The 16,506-nt window shown below is 46.6% G+C and overlaps 1 protein-coding gene across 4 annotated transcripts in view; it reads left to right on the top strand.

The window, feature by feature from the left end:
• Acaca (acetyl-CoA carboxylase alpha) overlaps positions 1-16,009 on the top strand; it is a 251,719-nt gene extending 235,710 nt beyond the window's left edge. For all 4 annotated transcript variants that reach the window (XM_090351204.1, XM_090351203.1, XM_090351206.1 and 1 more), the window contains 4 exons: positions 6,088-6,242; positions 7,250-7,420; positions 13,465-13,601; positions 15,443-16,009. In XM_090351204.1, the coding sequence (XP_090207330.1) occupies positions 6,088-6,242; positions 7,250-7,420; positions 13,465-13,601; positions 15,443-15,566 (587 nt within the window). In that variant the 3' untranslated portion in view covers positions 15,567-16,009. The remainder of the gene's footprint in view (positions 1-6,087; positions 6,243-7,249; positions 7,421-13,464; positions 13,602-15,442) is intronic.
• The last annotated feature ends 497 nt before the right edge of the window (positions 16,010-16,506 follow it).

Raw genomic sequence — 16,506 nt, 5'->3', positions numbered from 1 at the left:
TGGTTGTGCATTACTTCTCATACATTGATACCCCTTCTCATGTTTTTGCCCCCGTTTTCCTACTCCCACCCTTCCCAGTCATCTTGTTTTCCCCTTTCCCTTCCCTATTTCAAATAAACAAATAAATGTATATACAATATACCATGTAACATGAGATTAACTATAAGGGCGAAGAAAGAGAAGAAAAATAACATAGTACATTAAGAACAATAATCACACAAGATAAAACTCATGTTTCCATATCCTAGAGTTCATTTCATTTAGTCTCATCCTATATGACCTTCTGTACATAGGTTTTGTGCTGTTGTAATCCTCTGCTAGGAGAGTCCTAGATGTGTATTAATTATTACAGATGAGGGAAACCATGGAGCCTGTGTTCCTTTGTGTCTGGTTTACTTCACTTAATATGATTTTTTCCCCAAGTCTTTCCATTTCCTTATGAATGGGGCGATGTCATTCTTTCTGATGGCAGCATAGAATTCCATTGTGTATAAGTACTACATCTTGTTGATCTACTCATCAACTGAGGGGCATCTGGGTTGGTTCCATATCTTAGCTATGGTAAATAGTGCTGCAGTGAACATCCTTGTGCTAGTGACTGTAGTATGTCCTTGTTTCTGGACGATTGGGTAAAGGCCAAAGAGTGGAATTGCTGGGTAATAGGGGAGCTCTATGTTTAGTCTTTTGAGGAGTCACTATATTGCTTTCTGGAGTTGTTGAACGAGTTTACACTCCCACCACCAGTGTAGTAGTGATCCCTCCTGGCCACATCCCTGCCAGCATCTGTTATTATTAGATTTCTTGATAATGGTTTGTTTTCTCTCTTCTTTTGTGTGCATGTGCATGTGTGTGTGTATACACGTGTACTTGACATTGAACTCTGGGCCTTACACTTCCTAGGCTTGCTACATATATGAGCCATATCCCAGTCCTGATATGTATTTTCAGTCTCTGTCTGTCTCTCTGTCTCTGTCTCTCTCTGTCTCTGTCTCTCTCTGTCTCTCTCTGTCTCTCTTTCTGTCTCTCTGTCTCTGTCTCTGTCTCTCTCTCTCTCTCTCTTTCTCTCTCACTCTTTTTGGTTGGTCATGGGGCTTGAACTCTGGGCCTGTGCACTGTCCCTGAGCTCTTCAGTAGGCTACTGCCCTACTCCTTGAGTCACAGTGCCACTTTCCAGTTTTCTAGTGGTTAATTGGAAATAAGAGTGTCAAGGGTTTTTGTTGTTGTTGTTTTATTATTTTTTAAATTTCTTTTTTCTGCCAGTCCTGGGTTTGGGCTTAGGGCCTGAGCACTGTCCTTGGATTTTCTCAAGGCTAGCGCTCTACCACTTGAGCCACAGCACCACCTCGGACTTTTTTCTATATATGTGGGACCAAGGAATTGAACATGGGTCTTCATGCATGCTAGGCAAGCACTCTACCTCTAGGCCAAACTCTTGGCCCGAGTCTCAAGTCCTTTAGTGCCTGGGCTGGCTTTGAACCACCATCCTCAGATCTCAGCCTCTTGAGTAGCTAGGATTACAGGCATGAGTCACTGTGCCCAGCTTTTTTTGCTTTGTTTGGCCAGTCCTAGGGCTTGAACTCAGGTCTGGTCACTCTCCTTAGGCTTCCTCAAGACTAGCACTCTACCACTTCCACTTTTTCTGTGTACGTGGTACTGAGGAATCAAAGCCAGGACCAGACAAGCACTCTACCAGTACACCATGCTTGTGGCCCCAAAATAAGGATTTTGTTTTTTTGTTTTTGCCAGTCCTGGGGCTTGAACTTGGGCCTGGGCACTGTCCTTGGGCTTTCTCATGGCTATTCAGTCTTCTTTTATTTCAAATAATTCTTTAGCCTTTCTTAATCTTCCCTGTAGGGTACAGATCAGTTCTGTAGCATGTTCATCGGTTTGGGTTTGTTTGTATTTCCCTGTTTTTATAGGATATTGCACAAGTGCTGTTCTACTCTTCTCAGTACATCTGATGAACAGGCACAGAATCCCAGTCTGTCCTGTCACTAGTGATGGTCACTATTTGTGGTTTTTGTATCCTAGGTTCATCTACTATAAAGTCACTAATTTCCCCTTTGTAACTAGCACTCTATAGAAAGATAATCTGAGGGAAAAAAGATACTTTGAGACTTTGTGAACATTCTGTTCCCCAACAAACCTTCCTTCCTTGCCAGTCATAGGGCTTGAACTCAGGACCTAAGAACTATCCCTGAGCTTTTTCACTCAAGGCTAGCACTCTGCCACTTTGAGCCACACCATCACTTCGGGTTTTCTGGTGGTTAATCAGAGATAAGTCTCACAGACTTGGGGCTGGGAGTTTGGCTTAGTGGTAGTATGCTTGCCTAGCATGCACAAAGACCCATGTTCAATTCTGTGGTCCCGCATATATAGAAAAAAGTCCAAAGTAGTGCTGTGGCTCAAGTGGTAGAGCTCTAGCCTTGAAAAGGCCCAAGGACAGTGCTCAGGCCCTGAGTTCAAGCCCCAAAACTAGCAAAAAAAAAAAAAAAAGTCTCACAAACTTTCCTGGCCTGGCTTGCTTTGAATCATGATCCTCAGATCTCAGCTTCCTGAGTAGCTAGGATTACAGGCATGAGCCACTGTGCCCAGCTCCCCCCAAAAAACTTCTAAGTCAGTAACTTAAGCTACCTATAGATGCTTCTTGGAAGAATCAATTATTATGATGCTTATAAAATGGTGATCTTATAATTTCATCATTTTAATTATTACTCTGCTGGAGGGGAAAACATTCCTTTTCCATTCCCCCCGCATTTAATTACATCAAGATAGGTTCATACCAAGACAGATTCTTATTTTATTCCATAAATATTCTAGTATCACTTATTTTGGTGCTCAAGTTGTCTTGAATTTGGCCAGTGGGACACCTTCAAACTGGCTCCTACATCCTTCTGACATGCCCAGGTGCTTAGATTTTTGTCATACATTCCAAGCTTATCTTACATTTTCTGTACCATAGTCACCATTCCTCCAAAATTATTTCCAATAGAAAAGAGTGATAATTTCACTATCACCAGTGTTCTAAGAAAGTCTCATCATAGGGCTGGGAGTGTGGCTTGCCTAGCATGCATGAAGTCCTGGGTTCGATTTCTTAGTACCACATAAATAGAAAAGGCACTGTGGCTCAAGTGGTAGAGTACTAAAATGCCATTCGCTGGGAAGTGGATGAAGCTAAAGTGAATCATGTTGAGTGAGATAAGTTAAGACAAAAGGAACAAAAGGCACATGGTATCCCTAATATGTGGATATTAGATCCAAACAGTACAAGAGCAGTGACTCAGTATTTGGGTACCCAATGTTATGGACATGGTACTGGAAATATAAACATAACTACATAGACATAAAAATCTATGATGGGCTATCTACTCTATAGACATAATGTTTTATTACATAGATTAATCTGTATCTATGACATACAAACCCTCAGCTTAATTTTAATTATGTTCTAAAATCTAAGTGCCAGTGATTGTATATAGAGATTCCCTTCTTGAATACTTGTTTGTTAAACATGACATTTGAAATATGATGTAAAAGTCAATGTTAATAAATAGTAAAAATAATTATAAATGACAACTCTTTAAAAAAAAAAAAAAGACTAGGACTGGGTGGAGGGGGCGGAGTGTTGCATGTCCTCATAAAAGATACCATCCAGCCAGGCCCTGGTGGCTTGCTCCTCTAATCTTAGCTACTTAGGAAGCTGAGATTTGAGGATCATAGTTCAAAGCCAACCTGTGCAGGAAAGTCTATCTCTCTGGAGATAGACTTGGAGACTTATCTCCACTTAACCACCAGAAAACTAGAAGTGGCACAATGGCTTAAAATGGTAGAGTGTTAGCCTTAGCAAAAAGAGCTTAGGGACAGTGGCCAGATCCTGAGTTCAAGCCCCACAACCAACCAACCAAACAAACAACAAAAAGATACCATCAGAGCCTCCTTCGTGGTGTCATTCATTACAGGTCACCTCGTGGCCCAATATCTAAAATACTGTTGGTTTTGTTTTGTTTGTCTCCTGTGGGGCTTGAACTCTGGACCTGGGCGCTGTCCTTGAGCTCTTTAGCTCAAGGCTAGCGCTCTTACCACTTGAGCCACAGCAGTTTTCTGGTGGTTAATTGGAGATAAGAGTCTTGGGGAGGGCCGGGAGTTTGGCCTAGTGGTTAAAGTGCTTGCCTAGCATGCACGAAGACCCGGGTTCAATTCCTTGGTACTACACGCATACAAAAAAGCCGGAAGTGGTGCTGAGGCTCAAGTGGTAGAGCGCTAACCTTGAAAAAGTCCAAGGACAGTGCTCAGGCCCTGAGCTCAAGCCCAGGACTGGCGAAAAAAAAAAAAAAAAAAAGAGTCTCAGGGACTTTTGTGCCTGGGCTGGCATTGAACCATGATCCTCAGATCTCAACTTCCTGAGTTGCTAGGATTATAGGCATGAGCCACCAGCATCCGGCCCTGATGAGTTTCTTTTTTCCATATATTTTTTATTGTAATTAATAGAAGGGTTACATTATATTCACCAGATAGAAGGTGCATTAATTCACATACATTGATACCCCTTCTCATGTCTTGGTCCCCATTTCCCTCCCTCTGACCCCCAACCCTCATCTTGTTTTCCCCCCTTCCCTATCCAATTTCAAATAACCAAATACAAATATATCCAATTTATCAGATAACAAAGTGAGATACTGTAACAATATGAGATAACCAAGGGACAGCAAAAGAGATGAGAGATAACATAGTACATTAAGGACAACAAGGACAGTCCTCAGACCCTGAGCTCAAGCCCTAGACTAGCAAAAAAAAAAAGAAAAGAAACTAAAGCAGATACCAGTGGTTCAGATGTGTATCCTAGTTAATCAGGAGGCCAAGATCTGAGGATTCGAGATTGACGCCAACCCAGGCTATGAGTTCTAGCCCCAGTACAGCACTAAAGAAAAGATGGGGTTGATGGCATGGCCCAGTTGGCACTATTTACTAGCACTAGCTAGTAAGCTAGAGCATCAGGAACCAAGTTCAAGTGCCAGTGTTAGACTGAAATAGGCAAAAGAAATACTAGGTACTATAGTTCACTGTTAACATGTGTTTATGTATTCTACTTATGGCTCATTCAGCAGCCCAAGGCTGTTTATGACTTATAGTAGCATAAAGAGCAAGGCCTGTTTTCAGACAGGCAGACCTGAAATAGATCTTTCTATTCTGTAACCCATCACCAGGGCTCACGTATTTGTCAGCTTTGGTAACAAAGCACATCAGATTGTCCCTAACACCAGGGACAGTCACCCACTGTTCCATCACCTACACTTATTTTTCCTTACTAGGCAGGCAGTTAAATTTTCAGTATTGATTGCAGATTCTATTTTGAAAGCAGTTAAGCAAAAAAGTACAATATAGCAAGACCTCTACTAGGACACAGTTGACGAGGGGCGGGGTTCTCCCTGTTGTAAGAACTCTAGTTTCTCCTCTGCTAAGTGAGGGCATGGGAAGGCCTTTCCCCTTTTTTACTCTTTTTTTCTCTCTTAACCCAAGAACCAGAAGATCTCTATCACTCGGGCAGCTGGCTCAGCTGTTTGCAGCCTTGGTGGGCAAGCAGGGCCTAATCCGCTGAGCTGACACAAGACCCAGTATTAGAATCTGTGAGGTACTGAAGTTTGCAGTATTATGGTCAGGAGCTAGCCAGTTTGACAGATGACTGGGTGCAGGCATGGAGACGCCAGAACTGCAAGTTTGTGCCCGGCACAGGGGCTGCTCTCCCCCCATCCCGCTCTTATAATACGTGAGCTGTAATCAGATGAAGTATGGCAGCCCTGCCTTGTGCGCAGTGCACGCGGGTGGGACGTTCAGGTAAGTAGTTCCACTTGCTTGGGAAGGCAGGGTCACTGTCACTGCTTTCCAACTGGTGACCTCACAGGAAAAGAGGACGTGTGGGCTCCCTACAGCGAGGGAAGAGCAGGACTGGTATCTTGAGTCTGGTCATGCACCAGAGATGTGAAGCCTGCAGAGAGCCGGCCCCAGAGGGAAGCCTACCAGAACGCTGGTTGCTTCTGTGTCGAGATTTAGTCACCACAGAGGGTGACAGGCAGCTTTATCTAATTGCAGGCACCCCAGAGCTGAGTGCAGCTGAGCGGAAGGAGCTGGAGAACAAGATGAAGGAGCGGGAGGAATTTCTAATTCCCATTTACCATCAGGTAGCCGTACAGTTTGCTGACTTGCACGACACACCGGGCCGGATGCAGGAGAAGGGTGTTATTAACGTAAGTGTCATGGGGCCTCTCTTCCGACTTGTCAAAGACCCATGAGTTTGTCATGCACAAAAGCCCACAAGCAGGGAGCTGTTAGTGCCGATTAAGACAGCTTGTATAGACAACTATTTCCAGGGCCGATTAAGACAGCTTGTATAGACAACCATTTCCAAGTTGTTGTTTTTCCTGTTTTATGCATCTATTATCATCTTGAAACAATCATGATTCAGGTTTCCAGAGACTCCTTAGGAAGCAGGCTCCGTTTTACTGGTGGGAAGCCGAGTTACACATGGCTTTATTGGTGACAGCCGCCCAGGTGGTCCTCATACTGTGAATTCCCGCAGTGTCAAGGTTCCAGTAGGAACTGATTCACTTTTGATCTGCATGCAAGTTGTTTGAGCCATCTGCTCAGACACTTCCTTCCACTCTGCTGATTCGCTCTCTGCCTCAGAACCTCAGTCATTATGGAGGGAATGTATGCTGAGCCTGTGGCTGCAGAATGTGTGTGTGTAGTCCTGCACTGAAGGGGGCATCTGAGAGTGACAGGAGCTCATGGCTAGGTCTGGAGTCTGTGAAGGGCTTTCCTAGAAAATAGGATTTGGGGAAGATTCTTTTTGTGGTACTAGAGGGTGAATGCAGGGCATGATACACTATCACTGTAGCTACACATCCAGCCAGAGCACAGGATTCTATGCCTGCGTGGTTCTCCCAGGCTGAATGCTGAGCAGGGATTAGGGCTGGGGTGACTAAGCTTATTCTTTTTTTGGTTGTTGGTCTAGAACTTGAATTCAGGGCCTGGTACTGTCCCAGAGCTGTTCTGTCAAGGCTAGCGCTCTACCACACTGAGCCACAGCACTGCGTCCAATGTTTTGGTGGTTAATTGGAGATAAGTCCTCAGACTTGCCTGTCCAGTCTGGCTTTGAATCTGCATCTTCAGATCTCAGCCTCCTAAGTAACTAGGATTGTAGGTGTGAACCACCAGTGCCCGGCCAGCTAAACTTATTCTTGTCTGCCTGTAGGACATCCTAGATTGGAAAACGTCGCGCACCTTCTTCTACTGGCGGCTGAGGCGTCTCCTGCTGGAGGACCTAGTGAAGAAGAAAATCCACAATGCCAACCCTGAGCTGACTGACGGCCAGATCCAGGCCATGTTGAGACGCTGGTTTGTGGAAGTGGAAGGAACGGTGAAGGTGAGTAGTGACTACTTCTCACCCCCACCTAAGGATCCACACCCTTCCAGGGGCACAAGTAAGGGGAGCCTGGAATCTAAGCCCTATTGTCCATACACATAGCCCAGAAACATGTGTGACCTCACGGAAGGTCTCGCAGAACATATTTGTCATTGGTCCTGCACAGCAGTGAGGCTGGAGCTAAATTCAGCAAGGAGCAGAGTCACAGTACATACAGCTCAGGCACCGTGCTTGGGGAAGGAGGAGGGAGACTTCTGGAGGAAGTGGTATCTTAGCATTTGTCCCACTTTTTTTCTGTTACTGCTAAGAAAAGATTGGATTACGGGCAGGGACAGCACAAATGTGTCAGGCAGAAGCAGTAGTGTGTTCCGAGGCATAATAGCAAACGCAGCATGCATCCAAGAAACTGCAGATCTTTCAGGATGACTCAGAGGTTGGGTGCCAATAAGAAAAAGGAAGAGGCCTCATTTTGCACAAGGCTCTGGAAGAAGCTGAGGGGTCTGGACTTGAGGTCTGTGGAAGCCACGGGGGTACTGTCAGCAACAGGGTAACGTTTTCTGGTTTCTGTTTTATAAACACCACTTGGAGAGCTGTGGAAGATGGAATGGGGGGGTGGAAGCAGGAGGCCTACTGGGCCATGATAGTATATAGTGTAATACAGGGGTGCTGGCACCACAAGTGAGAGCCGGAAGGACGCGTCCAGCCTACATGCAGGAAACTGCACCTGCCATAGTCTCGGGGTGATGTCATGGAGAATGTGTGAGCCTTGCCGCTGTGATCACATTGAGACACTTGCTCTTGCCTCAGGGCTGGGATGAGATGGGCCAAGGTGATGTCACAGCCAAGAGCACCTGTATTTGCTCCGAGATAGGGAGGGGGAGAGGAAGGAAGGAGGGAAAGAGCATGTCTGTGCTACCTTGACTTGTGCAACTCTATCAGAAATTTTGGTAATATAGGCTTAATATGTTTTTCTACCTTTCTGAAAACGACATGATGATACTGATGGAGGGCTGGCTGGCCCTGTTCTACAAAGAGGGTCACTCTAGCCTTCCTGGAAAGTGCTGCTTTGAAGTCTCAGCTAATGGTTCTCAGAGAGGAGCTACCACCAGATTTAAAGCTAGTGAAGTCGGGTACTTTGAGACTCACCTTTGTGTTTGGTCTGCCAGAATTCTTTACAACTGAAAAGCTTTTTTGGATAAATATTTCAGATGTGCAGCAGGGGAAACGCAGCGTTCGGCGACATTAGGTTAAGGTCAGGCTGTGGCATCATAATTGAGTGAGACAATTTTGTCAGTGGCTACTGGCAGCTTCTAGTGGAAGTTGGCATTGAAAGTCACGCAAGTGTAAAATAAGAGGTTGTTCTCCAGTTAAGAGCGGCCAGCTAGGTAAATGGAGTGAGTGTGTGTGTGCATGCATGTGCGCGTGCATGCGTGCGCCTTCCTACCACATTAGTTACTAATGGACTTGCACAGCCTCAGTGGGCACAAGGATGAGGAGAAGGGATCACTTCCCTCCAAGCATGAAGTAGGAGATAGGCCCCTCACTCTCTCCTTAGCGTCCTGGAGCAGGACACCGAGTGTGTCTGAAGAAACAGGTCAGTGTTATCGCTCCTCAGTGGAGAGAACAATAAAAGCCCAGGCTCCTAGCTGAGGCTCAGGTACATAAGGCACCTCCCAGTCCCACAGCTCAGAAAGGAGTTGTTTACCCAAACACTGGGGACCAAGTTTACCCACGGACTCAGTTATTTCTCTTGCCCCCAACTACAAAGGATGTACTCCTGAGCTTTTCGATCTAGGGATAGGAGAGAAAGGAAGGACGACAGAGCCTATGAAGACAGGGTGTGCTGCTTTGAAACCTCCTTCCACATTCTGCAGGCTCAGCAGGACCTATCCAGTGTAGGGCGGGTGATAAAATCTTGAGCGCCCTTGAAAGAAGGAAGTGTTTCAGTGTTGAGAAGCTGGTGTGCTGCTTCTGAGGGGCTGACACCAGAGCTGCGTGGTATTAGAACATGGCTTAAAATCACCTATTCCTATTTTTTTAGTTCATCAAACAGGCCCAGATGCATCTCTCAAGTACAAGGAAGAGCCGAGAATAGACTCTGACTTTGCACCAAGAACTGCCCCTCCCGCCCCCACCGTGGTGACTAGTGAGGAAGCGAGTCGGGATGGGTGTCTGCAAGCTGTGCACTGGTGTTCTTTGTCCCCAGAGAATTTGCTTTCTTAGTCTTAATACTGAAAAAATTGGAAGCACCAAGATGTTCTATAACTGAGCAATATAATTCTTTTGTTTCCCTTCGTAGTTATCTGTTAGCATGAGTTACGGAAGTCTGCTTGAATCCACTGGGACGGTCCTTTCGTAGGAAGTCGTTGAGCTTCTGGTTCATGGTTTCACTGCAGGCAGAAGCAAAGCGTCACTACAGCTCCCTGAAGGGGGAAAAATAGCAAGAAGTGTGGTTTAAATTGGATCATAAGAACACGGCACACACTTGTTTCATGGGCATGTTTTCTGTGTTGACTGCTAGTTCACACCGTTTGAAGTATGTGGTTTTGCAAATGGGCCAGTTAATTTGCTACCCAAAAACTCCAACAATAAAAATTAAGATTAGGAGACTTCGTGGAACACTGAGAATGTGGGGTTTGGAATCTCAAGCTTTTGGGATATCAACTTTGTACTTATTGGCATAGGCATATATATTTATTTTTGAGGTGTCTTTTTAATGTAGTACAACAATCTCATACAGCAGATTTCAGTGGCACAAGTTACAGCATCTATGTGTAACACAATTCCCACTGCGGGTGGAGTCTTGGCTACCCAGCAGGGAAGCAGTTGCACTTTTTTTTAAATAATTTTTTTATTGTGATTAGTACAAGGGTTACATTATATTCACCAGATAGAAGGTGCATTACTTCACAAACATTGATACCCTTTCTCATGACATGGTCCCCATTTTCTTCCCACCCTCCCCTCACTTACCTTGATTTCCCCCCTTCCCCATCCAATTTCAAATAACCAATATTTCACCTTCTTATCTGATATATTTTATACGTAGACATTTTTAAGCTTTCATTTCCTCATTTATAAAATGAAGATGATGTTTGACACAACAAGCTTCAGTGAATTGAAATGAAGCATATTACCCTCAGCCCAGCATGTTACAAGTTCAAGATAATCTAGGTTAGGAGTTAACGTTATGATGTCATGATATTCATAAGCACGCCTTGGGCTTCTGAGCACCGGAACTGCTAGCGAAAGTGCTTTAATTTAGCTCCTCAGAGGTTTCTACAGCCTAGCACCATCATCTAGTCTTACAGTCCAGTAGCCCCACTCCTTATCTGAATTTCCGAAGAGAAATAATGCACAAGAGAGGCCCCTGTGAGGGCAGCAGTGGAAAAGCCTTGGCATTCACTGTCCTCGACGTAAGTCTCTTCTTCCAAGGGGCAGAGAGTGAGAAGAACAGCAGAACTGCTAAGTCCTTCTTGGCCCCACTGTGGGCCGGGGACTGATTGGGTCGCTCTCAAGATAGGGAGGTTTGGCGAGCCACTGGGTCCTATGAGGCCTTTTGGTGTTCTATTCCACAGTCCTTGGGGGGAAAAGTCCTTGTTTTCTGGACTTCTTTTGGACATTAACCTTGTATTTGTAGACATATTGAAAATGGTCTGGTTAGTTGGCTCTTGGAAGTCTAGGTCCAAGCTGGAAAGAACCCCTGGCAGGCAGTGCTCTAAGCGGGTCCTAGGGGAGTTGTTTGTAGGGCATGGGAATCGGGGCCCCACAGCCACAGGTGGTGCCCTGCATTGCCAGAGAGAGTGTAACAGTTGTTTAGCACGTTAGACATATAGCTTCCCAAATAGTCTCTTACAAAATCTAAATGAACTAATTACTGCTACAATTAGTGAGGCTGAGTGGTGCCTGAGATATTACCCACTGGTAGAATGAAGCTGCTGAACCACACGTGTAGAGTAGCCAGTGTTGTGATGTGATTGGTATTGTCTGGTCGGTAGAGTATGAGGCAGGTGATACAACACCACGGCCTAGCGTAAGATGGACAGCCCAGAGTCTTTTACCTGTGAATGAGTGTTGAACATGTAGAGCAGGCAGTGTTGTGGTGTGATTGGAAGGGACCCAGTTAGTTCTCCTAGGTCTGTGAAGGTAAACCAGTGGCATTCTAGATACTAAGTTTTACTCTGCCTACCCTGAGCTATAGCTGCTCTTCACTGTATTGGGGCTGGGTGTGGTAGCTGTGATTTAGTTGTGCTTTGAAAACATCAGATCTTTTATATATACAGGGTCCATGTTTTCAATTAACTGTGAAACTTAGAATGTATTGCTGTAGACCTGTCTCGGAACTTTTTAAATGTTTAAACACCTATCAAACTTTGTGGCTGCAGGAGGGCAAGGCAGAAGCATTTTCTCTAGAGGGTAGCTGGCTTTCCAGTGTAGTGTCTGAGCATCATTAGAAGCAGGCATCTCGTTAGCTAATACATTACACCAATCAAGGAGAGTTATCTTAAGCCACAATTAATCTGCTCCCTGGCATATGTTGATAGGAAAGCATCATGCTGTTTCTTAATTAAAAGCAAACGGATTAAAAATGATTAATAAGAGTATTAAATATTCTCCTAAACTAAAGGCTTTGGGATTCTTGGGCAAATCTGGTTGGTTTGGGGGGTTTTGTTTTGTGTTATTTTCCCCCCATTCTAAAATCCAAGAAGCATTTTTTCATCCTTCACAATTCGGAGGAAGGTGTAAGTCCTCAAACCAGAGAGAAGCTGACATTGCCAGGGAAGGAAATGCTGAAATTTAGGTGGCAGTAGTTGGAGCCCAGGTGTTTCCATCCATAGACGCCTTGCTGTGTCCTTAGACCTATTGGTGACGGGGCAAACTGAAAGCTAGCCAAGGCTCACTGTTGACTCTGCGTCTCAGGGATCCTGCCCTTTCCATGTGCCGAACCTCTGAGGGGTTTGCAGAAGCATGGAGGTCCACAAAATGTCTCTTAATAGCTACTGACAGCTAGCCAAGTCACCAGCTCTAAGATAGGGAAGGGAAAAGAAACTATTTTCAAAGTCATGAAATAGTTAGGAAACAGCCTAGTTTCATGCTGTGCCCGTGCGGGGTGGGGGAGGGGGTTGCACAGAGAACATTTCCTCTGTACCTCCCAGGTCCTGGGGTTTCTGTACCTCCAAGCCCTCGAGAACCCCTAGTGTACCCACCTCGTAAGTGACAGCGCCAACTCATTGTCATTCTGACTTTGGCTTCGTTAGTGATAACGGAGAAGGATAGCACACCTTTAAATGACGAGCTCTGTGTTTAATTACCCAAACAAAATGACATAAATATGAATGAGCCCTAATGGTGGTACTTGGTTTTCCGGAAACCATTAACAAAACGATCCCTAAATGATTTGTAAAGAAAATGAGAGGAGGAGAGAGCAAGGAGAAGGCTATTAGGCTTCTAACACACTCCTGAATTATTATGTAGTCAACTACCTAGGAAATGCTCAGCTAAATGATCTTGAAAAAAAGGAGGTGAGAGGTGGGTGGTTGAGACTTTCGGGGCTGTGGACTTCTTGACCTTCTGAATACTCTCATAGCTAATAAAGTAGGTTTGCTTTCTGGCCTGGTGGCTACATCCTACAGCAGCAAAGCCGCTCTGACATTAGTCCTCTCGGTGGCTCATGAAAGAGTGACAAGCACAGGAGGAACCCCAGCCGGGGGCCTCATCTGCCAGACCTTGCTGGGATGGGAGACATGGTTCTAGAGCTTGTGTCCATTCCTGCCCACGTAAACCATCACCGACCCCTCCCTCGCCCCCAGTTGCTTTACTAAATTGGACTCTTGAGTTCTCAAACTCCGTGGACTGGGCTGACAAGAGTGTGGTATGAGCCCCAGTATACTGAGAAAGCATCTGCCCACATCATGAGGAGACGAGGCCCGGGCCCGGGCGAGGTCATCCTCTCCTCCTCCAGTGCCAGCAGGTAAGGAACCTTGAGCAAGCCTGGAATGAACTTTCCAGGTGTCCCTGCCTGACTCCAGCCCGTGTGTTTGCAGGCCTATATTTGGGACAACAATAAGGACCTGGTGGAGTGGTTAGAGAAACAGCTGACAGAGGAAGACGGTGCTCGCTCGGTGATAGAGGAGAATATCAAGTACATCAGCAGAGACTACGTCCTCAAGCAGATCCGCAGGTGAGTCGTGCCGCAGAGCCCCCCTGCTACCAGACCAGTTTGTTTGGAAGTTCAGGTTTGGCACAGCTAGGCACTGGTGGCTCATGCCTGCTTGTAATCTTAGCTCCTCGGGAGGCTTAGAGCTGAGGGTTGTGGTTGGAATTAACCTGAGCAGAAGTCCGTGAGACTCACATCTCCAAAAAAAACTACCCCAGAAAAGTCGGAAGTGGAGCTGTGGTTCAAGTGGTAGAGTGCTAGCCTTGAGCTCAGGGACAGCACCCAGGCCCTAAGAGCAAGCCCTACGACCTGCACACACTAACAGACAAAAGAAGTGTGGCACAAACCATGCCCCCACCTGTGTGAAGCTGACCCACCAATGCCGTCCTGAGGCACCATTCTTTACAGTTCGTCCTCAGCCTGGTCCTCGGGGCTTCTCAACTCGACGCCCACTCTGAACACAGAGTCCACACTGGTGAACCATTCCAGGAGGAAGGAAAGCAGACTGGTGGTAGCTAACACTGTGGGAGACTGAGGATAGAGCTCAGTGGCAGGATGCTTGCGTAACATGTGCTACAGGTTGAATCCCTAGTACCAAAGGAAAATAACTATTTGGAAATATTTCCCTTATGAAAAAGTTTTAACAGCCTATATCTGTACCTAGCTTTACCTGTTGCTTATGTTTTACTCCATTTATCACTTGCATGCTTACTCCAGGAATAAGAATATTCTCACAAGTAACTGGTAAAATTAAATTAGTAATATTAAAACCTTGTATCTAAAGCCCTACCATTTGGCCTGGGGGTATAGTTCAGTGGTATAGCACCTGCCCAGCTTCACAAGACTTGGTTCAGTCCCCAGCACTGCCTCCCACCAAATAAAGGTCTGCCATTTATAGGACATTGCTCACGATGAGGCTGGCTCGCTTTCCTGTGATTCAATTCTTGTTATACATTGAGGCCAGAATGCGTGATGTTGCGTCACCATCTGAGCCGTTGGTGGTCCTCTTCCCTGACGTTAGTGTGGCTTCCATCTCCTGGTCAAGGTGGTACTCGATGTCTTTCTATAATTACCAATTCACACACTTGCTATTGCTTCCCACAGAAGGTTGTTAGATTTAGTCCACTGACAATTCTTACTCAAGCCACTCAATGACTTTGGACTCGAGCTACCCTCCCATTATCCCATCACCACTCAGACCCTTCAACCACAAGTCCTCACCCCCCCCCCCCCCGATTCACTAGATGCCCATGAGTGGTAGACTGGCGAGTATCTAGTTTTCTTCAATGTCTAAAGTACCCCTTGCCTGTAGTTTTCGCTGTCAGTGCCCATCTTGTTTTCAAGGCTGGCATTCTACCCCCTGAACCATAGCTTCCGGGCTTGTGTGTGGTTAACTGCAGGTTACACACACTGCCCCACAGACTGAGCCACAGTCCTCAGATCTCAGCCTCCTTTGAAGCTACGATTAGAAGCTTGAGCCACTGGCAACCCTTTTGACACAGCTAAATGTTTTCTGATTCATTTGTACTACACTGTTGGGAACTTTTTTTCTGCCAATCCTGGGGCTTGAACTCATGGCCTGGGTACTGTCCTTTGGCTTTCTCAAGGCTAGCACCTTGAGCCACAGCACCACTTCTAGGTTTTTCTTGGTATGTGGTACCAAGGAATCGAACCCAGGACCTCATGCATGCCAGCCAAGCACTCTACCACAAGACCATGCTCCCAGCCCTTTTGGGACCATTTTTAAGGTGGAAAGGGTGAGGTGAGGCTGTGACTGCAGGTTGGCCGAGCCGTGCTACCATGTCCGCCTGTGGTTCTAAAGCACTTGTTCTTCTGTCTCTCATCACCACCCCCTTCCTCCCCAGCCTGGTGCAGGCCAACCCAGAGGTTGCCATGGATTCCATCGTCCACATGACCCAGCACATCTCACCCACTCAGCGAGCGGAGGTCGTCCGGATCCTCTCCACAATGGACTCGCCCTCCACGTAGGGCGAGCTCCCCGCCCAGCCCCTGCCCTGTCCGGAGAAAAGGACTAGAGCTGCCCCGCACAACGGAAGACCCCTGTAATGGGAAGGCGCAGTGTGGTATTCTGCTTCCCCTGAGTGTTTCGAGTTATGCGTGACATCTGGGACCCAGGACCACCAAGGCCTGGTCAGCCTACACCATTCAGTATTTATTACCCCAGCCAAAATGACAGTCCTCTCTCCCTTCACAGGACTGAGAAGGCAATGAAGGGTACGAGCAGGTACCTTGAGTCTTACTCACAAAAGCAGGGCTGCCGCCCCTCTTGACTGCCAGCCCCAAAGCCCCAACACAGGGCCGTGTGAACAGTTTGCAAGCATCAGCAGCCCCCCTGCCCCATGAGCCGCCGCCACAGGCAGCAGAGGAGGGCTGGGGCAGAGGAGGAGAGACATGGATCCCACCCTTCATACCCCATGTGCAGCCTGGCACACACTGGGCGCTGGAGAGGAGCCACTGCCTGTGGAACCACATCAAGATCTCTGTTGATGAGGAAATCGTAAGAGCACAAGGTCTAAGGCAGACCCCAAGAGAATTCAGAGAAGAGGGAAAGCCCCGGCCAGAGAAGCAGACCAAAAATAGACCCACTTGTGCTTCTTGATTTGTGGACTTCCTCCTCATCCACGGACAGAGTGACAAGCAGGGTAGTGGCAGGCCTGTCACTTTAAGAGCAAAGACCCGTGTGGGGAGGCCCCGCCCTGTGCTGTAGCCCAAGCTGGATGCCTAGACAGAGGAGCTGGCTCCCTTTTCTGATAGAAACTTCTAACACAGAGGGAGTGGGACAGGAAAAGCGAAGTCTCTTCTCAGGAAAGCGAAGCCTGGAGCCTTGATGGCCATGAAGACCCACAGTGCCTCGGGATTCACTTACTCCACTCCAGGGCAGCTCCCCCGGCCCTTTCCACAGGGTACG

The sequence above is a fragment of the Megascapheus bottae genome, chromosome 17, assembly GCF_031878675.1.
Source record: "Megascapheus bottae isolate mThoBot1 chromosome 17, mThoBot2.hap1, whole genome shotgun sequence".
NCBI classification, from domain to species: domain Eukaryota; kingdom Metazoa; phylum Chordata; class Mammalia; order Rodentia; family Geomyidae; genus Megascapheus; species Megascapheus bottae.
The sequence above is the reverse complement of the archived record's forward strand: the minus strand, read 5'-3'. Positions and strand labels throughout refer to the sequence as shown.